Here is a 17,763-nt window from a genome sequence, read left to right on the forward strand (position 1 = left end):
GGGGTCAGGAAAGTCTCTGCGAGCGTCATCGGGAACGACGGCTTGACTCAACCGCGGGCACGCATGAAGGAGTTGTGTGGGCAGCTTGAGACGCACATGGTCTGCGTCGATCCGAAGTCACACTGAGACCACCCCTCCCTTCCCCGTCCGCCGTGGCCCCCCCGACCCCACCCCCCCCCCCCGCTGTACTAGTGGGAGAAAGTACATATTAAGGTCCAAGCAGAGCAAGTATAGACCTTTAAACGTTAGGGGACGGCTTTGTTCCTCAGAAACGAAGAACGCTTGAGTATGAGCTTTTGTCCGAAAATCCGTACACACTGCTGCCCTAGAGGAGCCACCCCTACGTTACTCACCGCCTTCGGTGTTAGTGCCTCTCACATCTTTCTGTTGCATCGTACACTGTTTTCGTACTGATTTGTCCAACCGGCTTCTCGTTGTGTGTGCAAGCCGCGCGCCATAAACGTGCCTCTGGTGCAAGTGCGCCAGGAGCATTCGGCGGTGATGCGTGGATGAACAAAGTCAGCTGGGAAACAATTCTTGACGCAAAACCGTGGAGCACTGCGAGAGACTAGCCCCAGTCCGGCCTTCGAGGAACGGACAACCTTTGATGTTTCTGAAAGCTTTCTGGCATCTCACCACACTTGCAACGTCTTTGCCTCTCACGGATACGAGTTGTTTGTTGAAGGTTGAGCCCGGTCAATAGTACGCTCACAGAAGACTCTGGCATCTTCCAGATGCTAGAGGCGATTCGCAGCTCTTCGTTACTTCTCGGGAGAAGCGACTACAGTACTCGAAAGTATTCATGACCTTGATCCACTTCCGGCAGATCTTCCATGAGATCTTTACAGAAAAAGCCTCTCGACGGTCAGAGAGGACGATTCGTCTTCAGCTCAAAGGATACAAGAAAGCATCCATCGAAAAGTGACAAATGGGGCGTAGATCGGCGAGTTTCCGGCCGTCGCCCCGGGGTGTCACCCGTGCCACAGCAAAAGGTTCGCAAGAGCGGATCGCTCAAAGACGAGAAACGGGAGCGGATGCTCAGGACGAGTGTTTTCCTTGATACCCCCATCTCTTCGCTGTACGATAAACGTGTTCTCTCAGCCGCCTCTAACTAGATGCTGTATCACCTGCCGCCGTGTATCTTTTCTGCGCTTGGTGGCTGTCGCCTCCTTCCTTGCTAGTGGAATCACCCCCGAAATCGCCAGCGGGATTCTCTCGCTGCTTGACTCGCGCGATCTACTCAACATACGCAATCTACAGTCCCGCCTCGCTTCACGGTAGCTGTCATTGCGTCTCTACATGAACAGATGTATACGCATCCAGCATTGGGGTATACTCGTACCGCGTTCTACTCGCCTCGCTTCACACTGTTAAGGAGCAAAAATATGTCGTTTCTGCAACCGCGCACTACTCAGAACACTGGCGCGAATGTGCTGGCTCTTCTGTGGACACCAGGTTCTCCCCAGCCCCCTCTCCACTCTGTCCCACACGGTTTAGAAAAGTTTTCCTAAAAAAGTTAAACACGCAATCTCCTGCCTCCAACACACACCTTCCTCCGCCTCTCCATTCCCCTTGCCCCCCCCCCCCCCCCCCCGCTCCTTTCTACCGCTCAGCGCAGAGCGGAGCGGAGAATCTCTTTCCAGTTTCGAGGCCTCGCTGGCTGACCCTCCTCGCGTCACCGACGCCCCCCCAGGCACGCTTCGGTTAATATGCTAGGCCTGCCTCGGTGAAGCCAGCAGACGCGGGCCCTTCGCAGACCGAAATGTGAGACGCTCTCCAGAGGAGACGCCGAGACATGTGCCGGAATTATTTGCGATGTTCATGAACAAACGGTTTTGTTACGCGCCTCTAGAACTCGAGAGGCATGTACATATGGCGCCTGTCTCTTGCGCTCCATTCGTCTCTCGGCGTCGAGTGGGCTTCCCACCCATCTTTTCTGGTGACTTCTCCCCTTTCTCTTCCTACTTACTACCTACTTACCCCCCTTTTTCTTCCTCCCTTCTTCTCCCTTCCCGCTCGAAGTCAGCCCTTGAAGCGAAGGCTCCTGCTGTCTCCCGAGACCGTCCCCGACAGGCAGGGGCATGCCATACTTTGCGATTCTCTCATCTAAGAAGGCGAGAAGGCGATCGAACTCCACCAGGTTCCGCGTCTCGAAATCGAGTTCATCTTCCCTGAAGCGAGACTCTTCTCCTCCCGCCTTTTCCCTTGACTTCGCCCCATACCCACCCTCTGCCCTAGCCGCCCGTGACAGCTCTCTCGCGTCAGAGTTCCACGTTGCCTCCTGGCCTTCGGCTCCCTCCTTCTTCACTTCCGCCGGGGGCGGCCTTTTCGGTTCGGTCTCCTCTAAGCCTGCCTTCTCTCCGCACTTCCGACCACGCGCCAGGTCGCTCTCGGCGCGCCGAAGACAGTGGAAGCAGAAGCAAGGCATCCGACGGCCACAGAGAAGGTGCGTCAGCTCCCAGGCTTCGACAGGGGCTGTCTGCGAGGGGTCCTCCCGCAAGCCTTCTGGGGTCGAGCCGCGCAAAGCCCTGCAGCCGTTTTGATCGACCCCGCAGCTCGCTGCCTCGTCCTCCTCAGCCTTCTCCTCTTCAGCGAGTCCCAGCCTCAGATGAAGCTGCGAACGCGACCGACAAGGAAACGACTTTTTCTCCTCCGCCAGCACACTCCACACCTGCGCGTCTGCCGCTGCGTACTCCGTCGCGGCCGCTGAGAGCTGCAGCGCACGCAGCTTCTCCCCTCGCTCTTGGAGCGTCTGTTGCAGCCGAGACGCGAGGATCTCCCCTTCTGCCGCCTTCGCGTCACTCTCCTCTCGCGCGAACTCTGCAGTTTTGGACACAATTTCCCCTCCCTCGGCGTTCGCACCTTCGGCGCGCCGCGTGAGGAGCAGGGGCGCGGGGGAGGCCGCCAGCGGAGGCGACGAGGGACACGACGCAGCAGTTGGCGAGCCTGTCTCCGCCGGAACGAAGCGGAGAGTGGGAGGAAGAATCAGGGGGCATGAGCCGTTGATCGTCCAGCGAACGAGACAGCCAGGATGCCGCCGTCGCTCCACCTTCGGTTTCACTCCCGTCAGCCGCTCGAGGCGAGGATCCGGCGCGAACGAGCGAGCCGCAGACGAGGAAGACGTCGCAGTCGAAGCGGAGGGCGAGGGAGGCGCGGAAGACAGAGAAGATGGCAGGCCTTCCTGAGGCACCTGGCCAGGCGGCGCCTCCTGGGGTTCGCCGCGCGAGGACGAAGAGGGGGAGAGAGAAGAAGAGGTGGAGGGGTCATTCTCTGACTCCGCACTGACGGAGGAAGGAGAACCAAGGGAGACGGGCCTCCTCTTAAGGGCGGCCACGGCGCTCTCGCCCCGCGTACTGGGGATCGAGCCGCACGACACGCCCGCCGTTTCTCCGTTCTCTCTTTCATCCTCCCCCGCTAATCCTGCATCCTCTCCCCCGTCCCCCTCACGAGCCTCCTCGGGCATCTCGATTTCGTCGTCGGAGGGGACGCCCGTCGCCTCCTCGATATCTTCTGAGGCCACAGACGAGGCGTCGTCTTGGCCCTCCGCGCGGCACGCCGGCGCGAGGCGCAGCAACTCCGCGAGGATGTAGCAGCCAAAGGGCGGCACGTGCAGGTCCGGAGTCTGCACGCCCAAGGCCCCCTGTAGAGCCAGCAGCGCAGACTGGTGGGTCACGAAGATCTGCAGCAGCGGAGGTGGCGCCGGCCGAGCTTCCTCCGCCCTGCAGCGCTCGGCCTCTTCACTCTCACCCCCCCGTCCTTCTGCCTCGATTTTCCCTCGGCAAGGCGGGGTGCACGCAGCAGACGGCAGAGGGGCTGGGGCCTTCCTCGCGTCGCCCTCGCCTTCACAGGCTAGACACCAGTCCGCCATCTGCTCGAGGCGGCCGACGAGTTCTAGCAGCGAAGTGCCGCCAGCGCGCCACCCAACTTCTTCTTCTTCGCCGAACTGGAGGCGCGTGACGACGTCGGCGCCGAGAAAGATCGCTTGAAGCAGCGAAGCGGAGAAGGCGTCTCCCTCCTCGTTGTGCCCGCGGGATGCCTCGGAGATCGCACGCGCGTCCTCCCCACCCTCGCATGGAACCAGCGCCTCGTCTCCAAGAGAGGCAGCCAGGAGGTCATGCGAGCCGCTTCCTGCGAGTCCCGCTGGCCAACGAGCCCCGCGGGCCTCCGCGCGGTCCTGTCTCCTCGCCTCTCGTTCCTCCGCGGGGGGCGTGAGGAGAGTGCCGTCGTCGGGCTGCTTCAAGGACGCCGACGGCTGGGAAGGCGGCGGCGAAGGCGGCGAAGAGAGCGCGCGCGACTCCTCAGAAGAGACGAAAAGCGCAGAAGACTGCCGCGAGACGTCGCCGTAGGACGTGGCCACCGACGCGGTCGTCGGGGCGTCGAAGACCGCGGGCCCCGGTGCGAACCGAAAGGCGCCCGCAGTGAGCGGTGGAGGCGGCACGCCGTGGAACAGATACGAGCCGTACGCCGAGACGAACTTCTTCATCACCTTCAGACCCGCCTTCTCCTCCCAGCCCGTGAGTCGCCGCAGCAGCTCAGACTCCGTGTGCAGCTGAAAAAACAGGCAAAAAAGGGCGCAGAGGAAACCATTATGCGCACCTTGAAAAGGCCCAGAACGCCCCAGAAAACGAACAAAACTCAACAAAGTTTAGCGTATAGGTGTACGTCTCTCTGAATGCGTTGCTCCTCTTTCCTCCTCCATCCACCATGTCGCTCTTTGCAACCGACCTCCCGCGAGTGTCCGGTTGCCCCATCGACGACTGACAGACGAAAATAAATTCTACATTCATCAATGTTACGGCTGAGACCGTGAATCCGCAATCTCGCACTTCCTCTTTGGCGCTGGCCTCCCTCGAGTCTTTGCCTCTCTTTCGGAGCCCCAGCCCCCTATCTACGCCTCTCATCGCCCGTGGAGACCAGCCCTGAACACGAGCTGTCGTCTCACGAGGCGGAAGCGACAATTTTATCTATACACGCCAGGGCCCCGCTCGCCCCCCTGTTTACATACCTGCTTGCACGCCCTCTGATAGCAGACAGACTGTGCGAGGGTCCGCTGCTTGAGCGATTTTACCGTCTGACTTTTTGCCTTGAGAGCGAGGGCGAGAGGAGAGCCCGAAGAGGCGACGTGGAGACAGGGGAAGGCGGTTCGCGCAGAAGGCCAGGTCGTCGACGGGAGCCTCGAAAGGACAGGAAACCCCGCCCGTGTGTGCGCTGGAAAGCTCCTCTCGCTCTTGTCTCCACGCAGCCAGCACTCCTGCGCGCGAGCGTGCGTCATCTTTTCACTCTTTTCAGCGGCCTTCTCTTTTATTTCCGAGACTGCACCCCCGTCGCCTTGCTCTTGGGTGCCCCCGGCCGCGTCCCCGTCGAGTCCGACGCCTCCTCGCCCCTCGACGGCGGCGCCCGGGCTCTCTCCACCCCGCGCCTCAGGCACCGAGGCGCGCGCCCCCCGCCGGCAAGACCCCTTCGGGTGTGCACAGGAAGACCGGTCGCCGCCCCAGGCGCATGCGCAGCAGTGCCGCTGGAGCTGCCGCAGGATTGACGGGCCGTAGAGGAGCCCCGCGAGGACGCCCTCCGCAGTTTGCTGGCAGCGCAGCGACTCCGTACTGCATAGAAAGAGCGAGGCGCGCCGGTTGAGCAAGAATTCCTCGCCGTCCTGCGTCTCACGAATAAGAAACGAGGGCTGCAGCGGCGCCCCGCTCGTTTCCTCTGCAGCCGCAAACCCTCCAGCTCCTCCGCGCGAGGGCGAGAACCGCGCAAGCGAACTCGCTGGCCGCTTCCCACTCAAGGAAACCGAGCAAGACGCAGAAGGTGGGTGAGAGATTGCAGCGCGCGCCCCGGAGGCCGAAGGAGGCGCGCCAACCCCCGCGCCCAGGGGCGCGGCCTCAGCGCATCTCCGCGTCCCCGCTCCAGACGGGCTGCGTGAACCGTAAGAGGAAGACGGCCAGGAAGGAGAGCAAAGTGCGGACGAGAAGGATGAGGATGCAAAGGTCGATGACGAAGAGGAGAGGCGGCGGCAATGGTACGCGTAGGCAGCTCCGCCGCGCGTGCTGCCAGCCTCGCTGTCTGTGCTGGAACAGCTGCTGCTGAAGCTACAGTCGCTGCGGCTACTCGACAGAGAATGTGCGTCGCCCCCTGCGACTCCTCCCGAGAGACTCGGATAGAGGCCACCCGCCCGCGGGGACGCGACAGAGAGCCTAGCAACGCCCTGCGAAGGTGCGGCCCGGGTGGAGGCAAGCGACGAGACCTGAGGCGCCCCCACGCACACCGGCTGATGCGAGGGCGACAGACAAACTGAAGGAAACGAAGCAGCAGGCGCCACACCAGAATCAGACGAGCGTCCTTCTACGCCTGCCGCAGAGTGAGAGAGAAACGAAGGGTCAGCGACGGCGAAGCTGGACGTCGTACAGAAAGACGACGCTGCGGCCGGCCCACGCGAAACAGTCCCAGAAGATGGAGCCGAGAAAGCGAGAGACTGCGGGGCCTCGTGAGAGCTCGCGAAAAGGCGAACACCGGGGTCGTTCGTGCAGCTATCCAGAGGCGAGGGTGCAGGAGGCGCGTCCTCCCTGTCCTTTCTCCTCACAATGCGCGTGCGCGCCTGCACCCCGCCCTCAGCCTTCGCCTCCCCGCGCTTCCGCCGCTGGGTGCCCCGGAAGGCTCCGAGGGTCACGCAGCCCCCGCCTCTCGACGTAGCGCCGTCAGACGCCGTTTTCGATGCGAGGTTTGCAGCCTCTTTGGCGGCCTGGCGCCTCTGTCTTCGGCGGATCTCAGCTTCGCGGGTCTCCAGGGCGACCAGCCGCTCGCGCAGGAAGGCATTTCTCAGGATGACGCGCTGTCGCCGTCGCAGGGAGCAGCCGATGCATGCGGCCTGCTGCCACCCCGCAGCGGTGAGCAGGCCCGGGGCACAGCCAAAGGGCCAAGGATCTGCGGTGAAGGCCGCCGCTCCCCCCCCGGTCGGCGGGCTCGTCAAGGCCGTGGGCGCTGGGAGCCGGCCGGGGCAGGGGCCTTTGGAGCAAGGCACCAGAGGCAGCGAGGCCGCGTGCGGCGTCAGCACCACGCCCTCGCCGCTCGCGGCGGCGGCAGGCGCAGCAGGCGTCGAGGCGGGGGGGAGAGCCGAAAAGAAGGCCTCAGACGCGTTCCCAGAACGCTCCTTTCGAGGCAACTCAGAAAATACTGCGAGCAGTCGTCTTCCTGTGTCTGTCGCTGCCGACGCAGAAAGGCAAGAGCGGGACGCGGCGGAGGGGTCCGTGCGCGGCGCAGTCTCGGCCCGCGATGAGGACGGCGAGCGGGAAGACGGCGTGAAGGAGGCGGAAGAAGCTGTGGAGGGGGGATCCGGCGAAGACGGCGGAAACAACAGAGTTGAGCGCGAAGGCGAAAAAATCGCAGGCGCTGAGGCGAGAGCTGCGTCGCCGAAAGCGGCACTGGTGCACGCAGCTGCAGGGGTCCTCACGCCCGCGTCCACGGAATGTGGAGCGCAAACGCCTCGCGCGTCACGCGTCCTGTCTCTCGCGCCCTCGGCCTCTTCCGAGGCGCCTCCCCGCACCTGCCGCGCGTTCAGACCCTCAGCGAAACGTGCGACGCCAAACGAAGGAGCAAAAGGAGCGCCCCCTCGTCCGCCAGACTCGGTTTTCTCACGCTGCTGCCGCACACTGACGGAGTCATCAGAAGAGGACGAATGCCGCGCGGTTGCAGCCGCGGTGGAGGCGCTCACTGGAGACGCACACTCACTGCTCTCTCTGCTGGGCTCCGCGAGAAGGTCGCCCACGTCGACGCACGGGCCCTCCTGCTGACTCCCGCAGAGCTCGGCCCCGGATTTTTTTGTGCAGACGGCAAGTCGCAGCTCTTTTTCGAGCTCCACCGCCTCCTCCTCGAGGTTCGCCCCCTTCCCCCCCCGCGGTGCGTCCCCGCTTCCGTCGCGTGTCCCGCGGTCGGATCTAGTTCTCCGCCTCCAAGGCCTGCCGAAGAAGCGACCGTCGCGTCTCCGCTAGCAGAGCCGCAGGTCGCCCTGGAGGTCTTCCCGGCCTCCAGGGCCCCGCACGGCGTCTCTGCGGCCCCTCCGCTCGGCGCGGGGGCCGGCGCCGGCAAGACGCCCAGAAGGCCCTCGCGGCCGCTGTTGCTGCCATCCGAGGCAAGCGAGGCGAGATCGAAGTCGACGGCACCGACCAGGGACGCGCTCACCGATGACGCCGTGGTGCATCCCACGGAGACTGAGGACGCGCAGCAGCCTAAAAGTATGCCCCCCCTGAACTCACATAGGACGCAGCGTTTATTTTTTTATCCAAACATGGGCAGCAATTCCCTGTCAAGTCCCCGGAGGCGCCGCTACGAGGCAGCGCATGCTGACCCGGCTTTCCCCCTGCAGGCCCACAGATCTCCAAGCCGCGCTCGCCCGGCTTTGCATGCGTCTGCGTCGCACTTTGAACGCCGTTCTCGCCGTTTGGCGCTTCTTCCGTGGCGGGGCCTGCCGCGGCGGCGGCAACAGCAGATTTCGCAGTGTCAGATTTCGCGGCGTCACATTCTGCGCCGCCGGCGCTTCCTGGGCACGGTGAACCGCCGCGGTGGGCTGGGGGGGAAGCTGAAGTCGAACCGCCGGGTGCAGCGACGCCGAGACTGTCTTTCGGGGTTCGCGCGCCGTGGCGCATGAAGAGGCAGGCGCTAATCAGTTCAGCTCTGTACCGCCCCGCCACGCGGACGCTGAAGATGTCCTCTCGAAGTCGCTCCGCCCTCAGCACCAGCGCCTCGGTGTCGCTCGGCCTTGGCGGGAGGCAGGCGCTCCGCTCGCTTGCGCCCGACAGAACAGCTCCGCCTCCCTCGAGTTCAGCCTGATCTTCGGCACCCGGGAAGGCTGACCGGAAGGCCCCAGAGGCGAGGCGCGCCGGAGCCCGCGACCCCGCGACCGGGGCCTCCCCCCAGAGGGGAAGAAGGTGAGGGTTCGCGGCCATGGCGGCTTACGGGGGGCGGAGGCACACAGGAAAACCGCGCAGGTGAAACAGACGCAAGGAACGCCGACCAAAACACCTGCCTACACCCGGCACCAATAGAGGGCCTATACCCATGCGCCGCCCTCGGCGTTTTTTCAGAGAGTTTAAAAACGACACAGAAGAAGCCGCTTCCCTTAACTCGCGCACAGCCTGTCCTGTATGTGGTGCGCGCCTTCAGCCTAGCCACGCTTCGCCACGCGGTTCCTCGCCTCCTTTGATGCCCTTGGATCTTTTGTAAGGAAACCTGGAGCCGCGCCTCTCCTCCCCTGTTCAGACCAGATTCCAGCGTATATTTGTCTTCTAAGGGCCCTGGAACCCAGAGGGCGTATGCGCCGGATGACGAGTCGAAAGATGAGACTCCGTGCAGTCTTTTTTGCCTTCTTGAAGAGAGTAGGTCTTGGTACACTGTATACTGGTTGAGATCTGAGAAAACTGGAACGCCCGCAGACGGGGTACGTGCTGCTGAGCAAAAAAGTCGCTGGTCGTCGCCGCGCGCCGCCCTCGAAGGAAGAAAAAGCAGACGCCGGACAAGGAAGCAGCGGAACTGGCTCAAATCGTACTCGAAATGCTGAAGTGGACAGCGCTACGTGCAGCACAGCCGAAACGCCACACAGCCCGGGATGTCTCGGCGCGCCTGCTTGACGCGGCAGCAGACCAAAGACTGCCGTGAGAACAGATCCCCACGCAAAGCGGACGAGAAGAATCGGCTCTGACCTCGAAACAAGGCGCACAAGATGGCAAGACTGCCCAGGTCCTCCCAGCCCGCCCCCCGGCAGCACGGACGCGCCAGGGTTCCTGAGAGGCAGCGGGGATCCAGGCGCACGCCTCACGGCTTCGACAGGCCAGCCCTTAGTTCATGCAAGCACCACCCGCGACACTGGAGGCCGACGGATAGAGAAGCGATCTGAGGGTTTGGACGATGTCTCGTGGCGGGCACCGCGCTCAACATGCCAACGCGTGGGACGCGTGGAGAAAGCCAATGCAGTCACACGCAGGGTGTCTGCTTTCTCGCCGTGTGTCATTCCTCAGAGGGATCGTAGAGGGCTAGATGGGGCGACACCACACCCCAGAGAGAACGACAAGGCGACGCAGGCGCCCGAATGAGAGCAGGAGGCTCCCCTGACGGAAATCCTTCAGGAACAGAGCAGGTCACACAACCAGAGGGCTTCCACGCAGCACACTGAACGAAAGTTCTCCCCCCGCATAAGATGGCCGGCTGCCCATGACGAGTGGTGAGCAAGTGGGAGGCAGGTCACGCTGGGCGCTGCCGGCAAGAAGCAAGACAAAATACTGCAAGAGGAGACTCTGTGCCGCAACAACGCAGTCTGGACGGCTCAGAAGAGGTGCGGCAGACAGAGAACAGAACTGCTCGTGACGTAGAAATGTCAGCAGGGGCCAAATACTCCGCATGCATACGCAGAACGGTGAGATACCGAGAAAAGCTAGACAGCGAAGGGGCAGATGCGGTGCGCAGCTCTGAAACGCAAAAAGAGGCGGACGAGGGAAACTCCTGCTGCCCCAGCAGCGAGCGCTCGAAGCAGTGCCGAAGTGAACGAAGAGCAGCCATACTGGACAGGAAAGGGGAGAAAACAGTCGCCTAATTGAGCATAAACGACCGCAGCATCCACCGCAGATGAGGTGGCAGCTGGCCGAAAGACTCTCCGGTGTTCCACTCAGGAACACCCCATGCCGGAGCCGCGGACAGACTCCGAACGCAGACAGTACAGCGACTCATCTCTGATACTGTTGGAAGGCGTTACCACATGAGAAAAAAGTGGGATCATATCTTTCATCATTTTTGATATCATGTGTTGATACGCGGGAGAAAGCTAGTGAGACATAGCTTAGATTCTAGCCGCAGGAGCGATGGGAAGTCCCGATGGAGGTGGTATCCCCAAACGGTAATGCAGTCCGGCGCACAGAAAGCCAAGGATTCAAAGCTCCTTCATGGGACTGCCGATGTCGCATGATTCGAAGAAATTTTTTGTTGAAAGGAAGGTGTGTGGACGTCACGCCATCGGAGCGCTGTAGCCGCAAATTATGTAGCGCAAAGTGGGTACGACGAAACGGGGCGGCCGATGAAACGAGCATCGCAGAGCGCAGAATGTTTTGGAGCGAAGTAAACGCAGGGAAAAAACGACAGACTCGGGCGAAAAAACGCCGCGCCTTGCGAAATACGCGTCAATCTGTGGTCAGGAGTTGACAACGTCACTTGTCAACTGGGAAATAGAGAGCCAACGGGGTTTGCATCGTTGCCAGAGAAAGGTTTCAGAGCTTTCGCTGTCGCAAGAGGACATACCCCCTCACGCCTTCGCTGCTGGTCCGGCCCGCCCGGCAGGTCTATACGAGGCGGCTGCTGCCAACAGCTCGCCCTTCGACTTTGCGCCGCATCATGCGCCGCATCTTTCTTGTGCAAGACAACGACGAGGTCCGATCTAGTGTCTGTGTGTGGACGGAATAGAAGGCCCGGTAAAAGATGTTAAGATGTTACACAGCAACTATCAATCAGGAGCTCATGTCTTCCTGTGTGCCAGTGTGCGCAGTTACCCTCCACAGCTACGGCCAATATTGTGGCAGCGTGGAGACTCATCTCAGACTTCGTCGAAAACACGCTGGGCAGTGTAGTGCGTAAGGATCTAGAACCCGACTCCTGACACCTAATACAATGATGTCATTTCGTTCGAGCACACTAGTTCTTTTGGTTGGGAAAATGACAACTAACGCCGCTGAAAGGATTCCTCCACGCTATTATATTATCAGGTAGTAGCTAAAGCGTTTTGCTGGCACGCGTACGCAAACACCTGGGAATACGTCTCCTGATACTACGTTCTATGGGAGGACGGTGATGCGATGGCTGTGCAGCGGGTACTCTATCTTCCGGTTTCAACGCAATCCCAACTCAAATGAGCTTGATCTCTCAATGCGTTGAAAAGCATCGCCGGCGTCTTGTGCCAAATGCTGCGGGATAGTTGTGGCTGATGGACGAGTTCATTACTGCAGCGGGGAAAGCAGCATCTCTTTAGAAACATGGCAGAACTGGAATGCATAAAGCGGTCATATCCATGTTCTCTTGAGGATTCGCGAAGGGATGTAGTAGCGACCCAGATAGTCCAAGCCTAAACTGGCAATGGCCTCAATCTCAAATTTTGTATCGTGATGTAACATAAATATGCACTGCTGCTTCAGACGCTCGCAGCATTTGACGGTTGGGTGATCAAATAAATTTTGCAGCAGTGCCCTGTCACGGCCTGATAGAGATAGCCGGGTTTCGGCTGGCAGCCTTTCGAGGTCCTCAGAGCACATGCCAATCCAGTGCAGATCCACGCAACTGAGTGACCTCCCTTCAAAAACCGAGCTGCCGTACTGATATGACAGGAAAATGCTGATTCCATGGGGGTCGAAGTCTCCGACATAGCCGCACTGAGCCGCCATCATGTTCTTCCGCGCCGTCATGCAGAAAAACAGAATCTGCGCACCTCAAGTTCCAATACGTTCCGCAGTTTCACGAGAAGCTTGCGAGTAGCGAAATCCGGGAACCCCCTGCCGGTCATCAGAATACAGGGTACGGTCTGAGATTTTGCTCGTTGCATTCGTGTAACGGGGTAAAAAGAAATGGCAATTTACATTCCATATTTGTTGCTCCGTCAACGTTTGGAACACAGCCTCCTTCTCTACCACTACTATGTAACTCGCTTTGGATTCAATCCTGTCCACCTCCAAGAGCGTTTCTGAAACAAGTATTCCAGTGCCTGGCACCATCGTCCATCGAGCAGTCTGAAAAGCTGCTGAAAACAAGTAAACTGGCCTGCATTGCGGCAATCAAGTGATGCCGATCCTTTGCAAAACGTCACCATGCCAGCGACAAGTCCTGCACAAAGAAATCATGTGGGTAATGTGTCTCCAAGAGGATTTTGCCACCTTTTTGGGACGCGAAAACATTGAGGCAGCTGCGTGGTATTTCGAGCCACTTGACAATTTGCTGTTCATACGGAAATAGAATTCATTCTTCATTCTGTTCCAAAGGAGAGTACACACCTGTAATTGAGAATTTACTTGCGCTTGCGTGTCGAACACGTTGAGCAGCTTATAGAACAGTTCTCTCTGCGTTGCTGCGCGAGCCTAAATCCAGTGCTCTGCAGTAGGAACACATGTTTGCCCGCAGTCGAGGCTCACTGTTATCCACAGCCCGTGTATCTGGTCAAGCAGCGATATGACTAAAAAAACGTGCCGCTTGGCATCTGGTGTCGATCGTGCCAACAATATGACTTACTCCTTGTTAGTTTCTTGATCCTAAGGTCCCGTAGTCTCTCAGTTTGACCTGCCTTCGTTAAGAACATCAGATGCTCGACCTCACGGTCAGCGAACCAGCCCATCACTCTCAAGACATGCTCCTCGATGACGCACCCGATGGAGTCTGATTGCCCAACGTATTAGACCTTCGTTTCCAAACCTGGTGCTCTGCTATGTACCTTTTTTTCCTGCTGCTTCCAATTTTGTTGGATTCATTGTTGCAGTTCAGAAGCATACAAAAATGTTTTGACTGATCCGAGAGAACCCGTTGCATGGCACTTCTGAGGTACATACACTGCATATGCACGTGACCCCCATATTATGGTTCATGGGCATCTCCTGCTTGTCACCAGGCGGCTGTTTCGATGCCGACGATGGCAGATGCGTGCCAGAAGCACGGGAACTTGGCGTATTTCAACTGCTTGAAGTCCAGATGACACAAGCGGGCACGGATCTACGTGTCGGGGTACGGATGTGCAGCTGCAGTAGAACGCTGGCCTGTGTCACAAGTGCTGCATCCGTCCTCAGACTGCCCACCGTACGAGGAGGTGTGAATTCCTCTATGCGGCATCACTGGTAGTAGCGGTAAATGAACTCATGCCCCGCGTAATAATGATGATCATCTAAACCTGATGTTACAGCACACTCTAGAATGCAGCAAGAATAACATGTACCCCCAGAGATATGATTATTGCTTCTGTGTGCGAGCCCCCCCTCCCCGAGGGAAGATAAACATGTGGCCGATTGCTGAAGTGGTTTCGTTTATCGTCATCTACGGCAGCCACCAAACAGAGGTCACTTGTGGACACTCGCACCAATATTGAGTCTCCATTAGTTTTCATTCAGTCCCGGAAAGCATGGTACTTCTATGTCCTTAATGTGCATAATTCGAATGTTAGGTTTCTGCGTCCTAGGCAAGCGTTATCTCGATTGAGCGAAAACACCATGCGGAAAGCTTCGTGCCGTGGTAGAATGTATCGCTAGTCAGTGCTCGCTCCCTGGTTTAAAATACTACAGGGAACGCAAAACCACGTGCGTTCTGCATCTCGTTTCCTTGCAAACACATTGAAAAGTATGACTAGGGACAACTCAGCCCGCGCTGTGAGTGTCATCTCTGGCTGTTGAAGGAACGAGGCAAACAGCAGCCAAAGCGACTGTCCGAAACATGGGCGTGACCACACAATGGACGAGAAAACAGAGGTGGCTTTAAAAGGATGGGCAGATCAGAAAAAAACTAGCAGCGACAACACATCGACGAATTTTCACACAACTGACAAAAACGCACAGTAACAAGGTCGCTCCCCTGAGGACGGCCCGACAAAAAAGAGCGAGATGCCCATCTCGTGGAGACCCGATCTTCTTCAACCGTAAAATGTGTCCCCGCTTTACTTGCCACAACGACAGAGCATGCTGAAGCAAAGGGGGGCTTCCCAGTAAGGATCCTTAGTATTTTGCATCGGTTGAAAGTTCACACCAGCAGGAGCTTCAGGGGACCCCTGCGTTGTCGAACGAATTCGAAAAAGGTTCTCTCATGCCTACTGTCCGTCACACTTAGTGTTATTTTTGATTGGCAGTGGGCGCGCGTCGCGGAAGCGTCGCTGTTATTCTTTTTTGGTCCGGCAGCAATTGCCGTTTCCGCTTAGGGGGGCCATCATTCGCCTCTACTTCTGAGAGCCGGAACCCGGTTGAACACTACTGTCACGAGAGAACGCCCGTGGCTCAGGACCAGGCTGTGGCCGCCATGCAGCAATAGCGTTTGGATGGGCGTGAGCAGGAGATTCTATCGGAGGCAGTCGAGGTGCGTTTTCGTACACAGGAGCCGCCCATACCGGCTTTTCATAAATGTACCGTGGAGGCGCTTGCTCGTAAATAGGGTCTTCGTCGATAATTTGCTGCAAGACAGAAAGTCAAGGCATCACAAGTCATAACTATGACAGCTTTGGAGAACTACAGCTGGTGGACATTTTTTCTTGAGAACCCTTGGTGAACAGTGAGAGCTTACGTTTTGAAGGACTGGATGAATCACGGGGGGAGGTTGCGGAACGGGAACCTGTACAGGAACCTCGACGATCTGGTCGACGTAGCGGGGCACCGGGACCTCTTTATAAACATCTACTGGTACTTGGTGTGGGACGCGCACGACTCGGATGCTCTCTTGAGCAACCGGTCTAAGCACAATTGCATACATCACGCAAAGCACACACGGCGAGATGAGAGCGGCACCGCGCGTCACCATTCCACCGCGAGGCATATCCGAAGTCTGAAGTGCCTGTACTCACACAGGAATTTCGACTAGCTTCTCGTAGAGCTTCTCCTTCTCAATTGGAATGACCTTCACGGGCCCGGGGTAGTACGCGGGAACGTCGTAGTACACAGGGACTTCGATGGGGATCTCTACTTCAGGACCGGGAACTGGCACCATGATGGGCTTCTCCACTAAAACATCCTGAAGGCATGCGTCTCGCGACTTAGGGTCTACAAATGAAAGAGGATGTGAGCACTGTGTGAGCGGTCTATCCCCGCATGCTACAGTGACGGGGTCGCGAGGGTCTGGCTCGCCCCACTATAGCAACACTCACATGCACTTCTGGTACCTCGACGATCTTTTCAATAGTTTCATACACTGGTTTTTCGACTATGCGTTCCTGAGGAATGTCGATGTACTCGATTGGCCCAGGCACATGCCGAATTTTCTCGACAACTTTGACTTCGATGCGCGGGACTTCGCGGATTTTCTCGATAGGGACTTCAACAATCTCAACTCTCTCCTGAAAGATAACGTCCAGTTGGCACAGATCTCAGAATTTGGTTGTCTGTATCTCATAACCGGAGTCATCTTCAGTATTCTAGGAACTATAGTGTCTTTGTGAAATTGAACACAAAATGCACGCAATTTGGAAGAGTAACGAGATGAAAATCGACCCAGCCAGTCAGGCTCAGACTTTGGCTTACCCGGTATTTGACAACCTCTTGGATCTGTGGCACCTCCACGTATTTCTCCACGTACTGGATTTGAGGGACCTCGACGTATTTCTCTACGTGCTGTACATGGTAGCGTGGGACCCTATGAACGACTTCTTGAACCTCGACGCGAGGAACTTCTCGGCGTATCTCCTGAATTTGAGGGACTTCGACAATCTTCTCGACAACCTGCAAGCCCCCCACAAAGATATGGTGTAATCCATGCCAGTGAGGGGGTTCTGGAGGCCTCGCCAGACTCACATATTGGAAAGAAACATTCATACCTGGATCTGAGGGACTTCAACAATCTTCTCTACCCATTGAATGTCCGTTCGCGGCACTTTTCGGATCACATCCTGTACTTGTATCTTCGGAACCAGCTTCTCAACGACATGGATCTCGGGAACTTCTACGATGCGGTTTCTTCTGATAGTCTGATTGATCAGCGGAACGTAGATCGTGTTCGGTGCTGCGCCTGAAGTAAACGAACAGTGGGCGGCCCCGGGTATCGTTGGGGTAAGAATTCGCTTGTCCCCGTTCAAGTCTGCTGGCTTGAACGGGTCTTGCGGTCGGAATTGAAAAGCGCATGATAGGAAACGGCCTGTTATGCACCGGTGAGTCGAATATAGCCGCAGCCTCGCCAACACCGCACTTCCAGAACCTAGTGTTCGCTGGTGCTACCATGCACGGCGACAGTGAAAGCCCAGCGTACGCCACTATTTCTGATGTTGACAGTAGACATCTAATGAGTCAAGCGCCAGCCAGAAGCACAAGACAGAAAAGCAACCACACTGCTGGAGTGCAGGGATGCTCGCTCTTTCAAGGGGTCGCGCCCGTACTAAAGGCAGGCTGCCACACCATGAAGCTGTTGTCGTACCTGAAGGCTGCCGACCTCCTTGCTGCTCGGCCATCATGCCAAACGGTTTCACGGCCAGCCACGCTCTACTCCGCAAACACACACTACGACGACACACTACGACCACACACTGCAGCACAAACGCTAAACAAGAGAAGGCGATCCTGCCTCGCTGATGTTCGTGATGACCAGGTGTAGAACAGGACACGCAGGACTGCTGCTGCGCAAGGCACAATTAAAGACCTTCACAAAGTCTAAGCGGCCTGGTTCCGCATCACCATATCAAAGGCACCAGGCCTTTCTCCCCGGGGTCGACAGACAATAAGGCCACCTGCGGCTTGCAACAACAGAGTGAATGACCTTGGCTGGCTTCCGGTTCGAGAGACGTCGTCTCTTTGGAAACACCAGGTTGCCATGGAAATCACGGAAAACAACTTGAACCTTCAAATAAAGGTCTAGGAATGCAAAGGTGTGAAATTGGTTATGTTACGGAACAAACCGCAGAGAGCCCTTCTGTAAGTTAGGCTGTGTGGTAGTCGGTAGCACGCCGCTACCCATCAGTGCATGCATGACAGCGTCGAGTTGCGATGGCACACGGCTCTCATGGGGCACGGTTTGGGTTAGATGCGGGCGGTGTGTTCATACACGGCCAGCGGTCGCGTACTGCACGACGTAAGTGAA

General features: G+C 58.1%; 3 protein-coding genes across 3 annotated transcripts; all 3 read right to left on the reverse strand.

The window, feature by feature from the left end:
• Positions 1 to 1,972: 1,972 nt before the first annotated feature.
• On the reverse strand, positions 1,973 to 8,936 carry BESB_013370 (uncharacterized protein; the record flags this gene model as incomplete). Its single annotated transcript, XM_029360067.1, has 4 exons — positions 1,973 to 4,549; positions 5,069 to 7,643; positions 7,706 to 8,201; positions 8,339 to 8,936. 4 exons carry the CDS (start codon positions 8,934 to 8,936, stop codon positions 1,973 to 1,975), a joined length of 6,246 nt encoding a protein of 2,081 aa, XP_029216734.1.
• Positions 8,937 to 12,029: 3,093 nt separating this feature from the next.
• BESB_013380 (putative topoisomerase VIA) lies at positions 12,030 to 13,481 on the reverse strand (the record flags this gene model as incomplete). Its single annotated transcript, XM_029360068.1, has 7 exons — positions 12,030 to 12,443; positions 12,600 to 12,724; positions 12,781 to 12,843; positions 12,894 to 12,954; positions 13,011 to 13,094; positions 13,149 to 13,189; positions 13,445 to 13,481. The coding sequence occupies 7 exons, from the start codon at positions 13,479 to 13,481 to the stop codon at positions 12,030 to 12,032; spliced, it is 825 nt and encodes a 274-aa protein (XP_029216735.1).
• A 1,445-nt stretch (positions 13,482 to 14,926) lies between these two features.
• Positions 14,927 to 17,137, reverse strand: BESB_013390 (alveolin domain containing intermediate filament IMC13; the record flags this gene model as incomplete). The annotated part of the gene is made up of 7 exons (XM_029360069.1): positions 14,927 to 15,157; positions 15,268 to 15,433; positions 15,545 to 15,711; positions 15,845 to 16,033; positions 16,218 to 16,415; positions 16,511 to 16,788; positions 17,104 to 17,137. The coding sequence occupies 7 exons, from the start codon at positions 17,135 to 17,137 to the stop codon at positions 14,927 to 14,929; spliced, it is 1,263 nt and encodes a 420-aa protein (XP_029216736.1).
• Between the last annotated feature and the right edge of the window lie 626 nt (positions 17,138 to 17,763).

This window comes from Besnoitia besnoiti, chromosome IX, assembly GCF_002563875.1.
Source record: "Besnoitia besnoiti strain Bb-Ger1 chromosome IX, whole genome shotgun sequence".
In the NCBI taxonomy this organism is placed as follows: domain Eukaryota; phylum Apicomplexa; class Conoidasida; order Eucoccidiorida; family Sarcocystidae; genus Besnoitia; species Besnoitia besnoiti.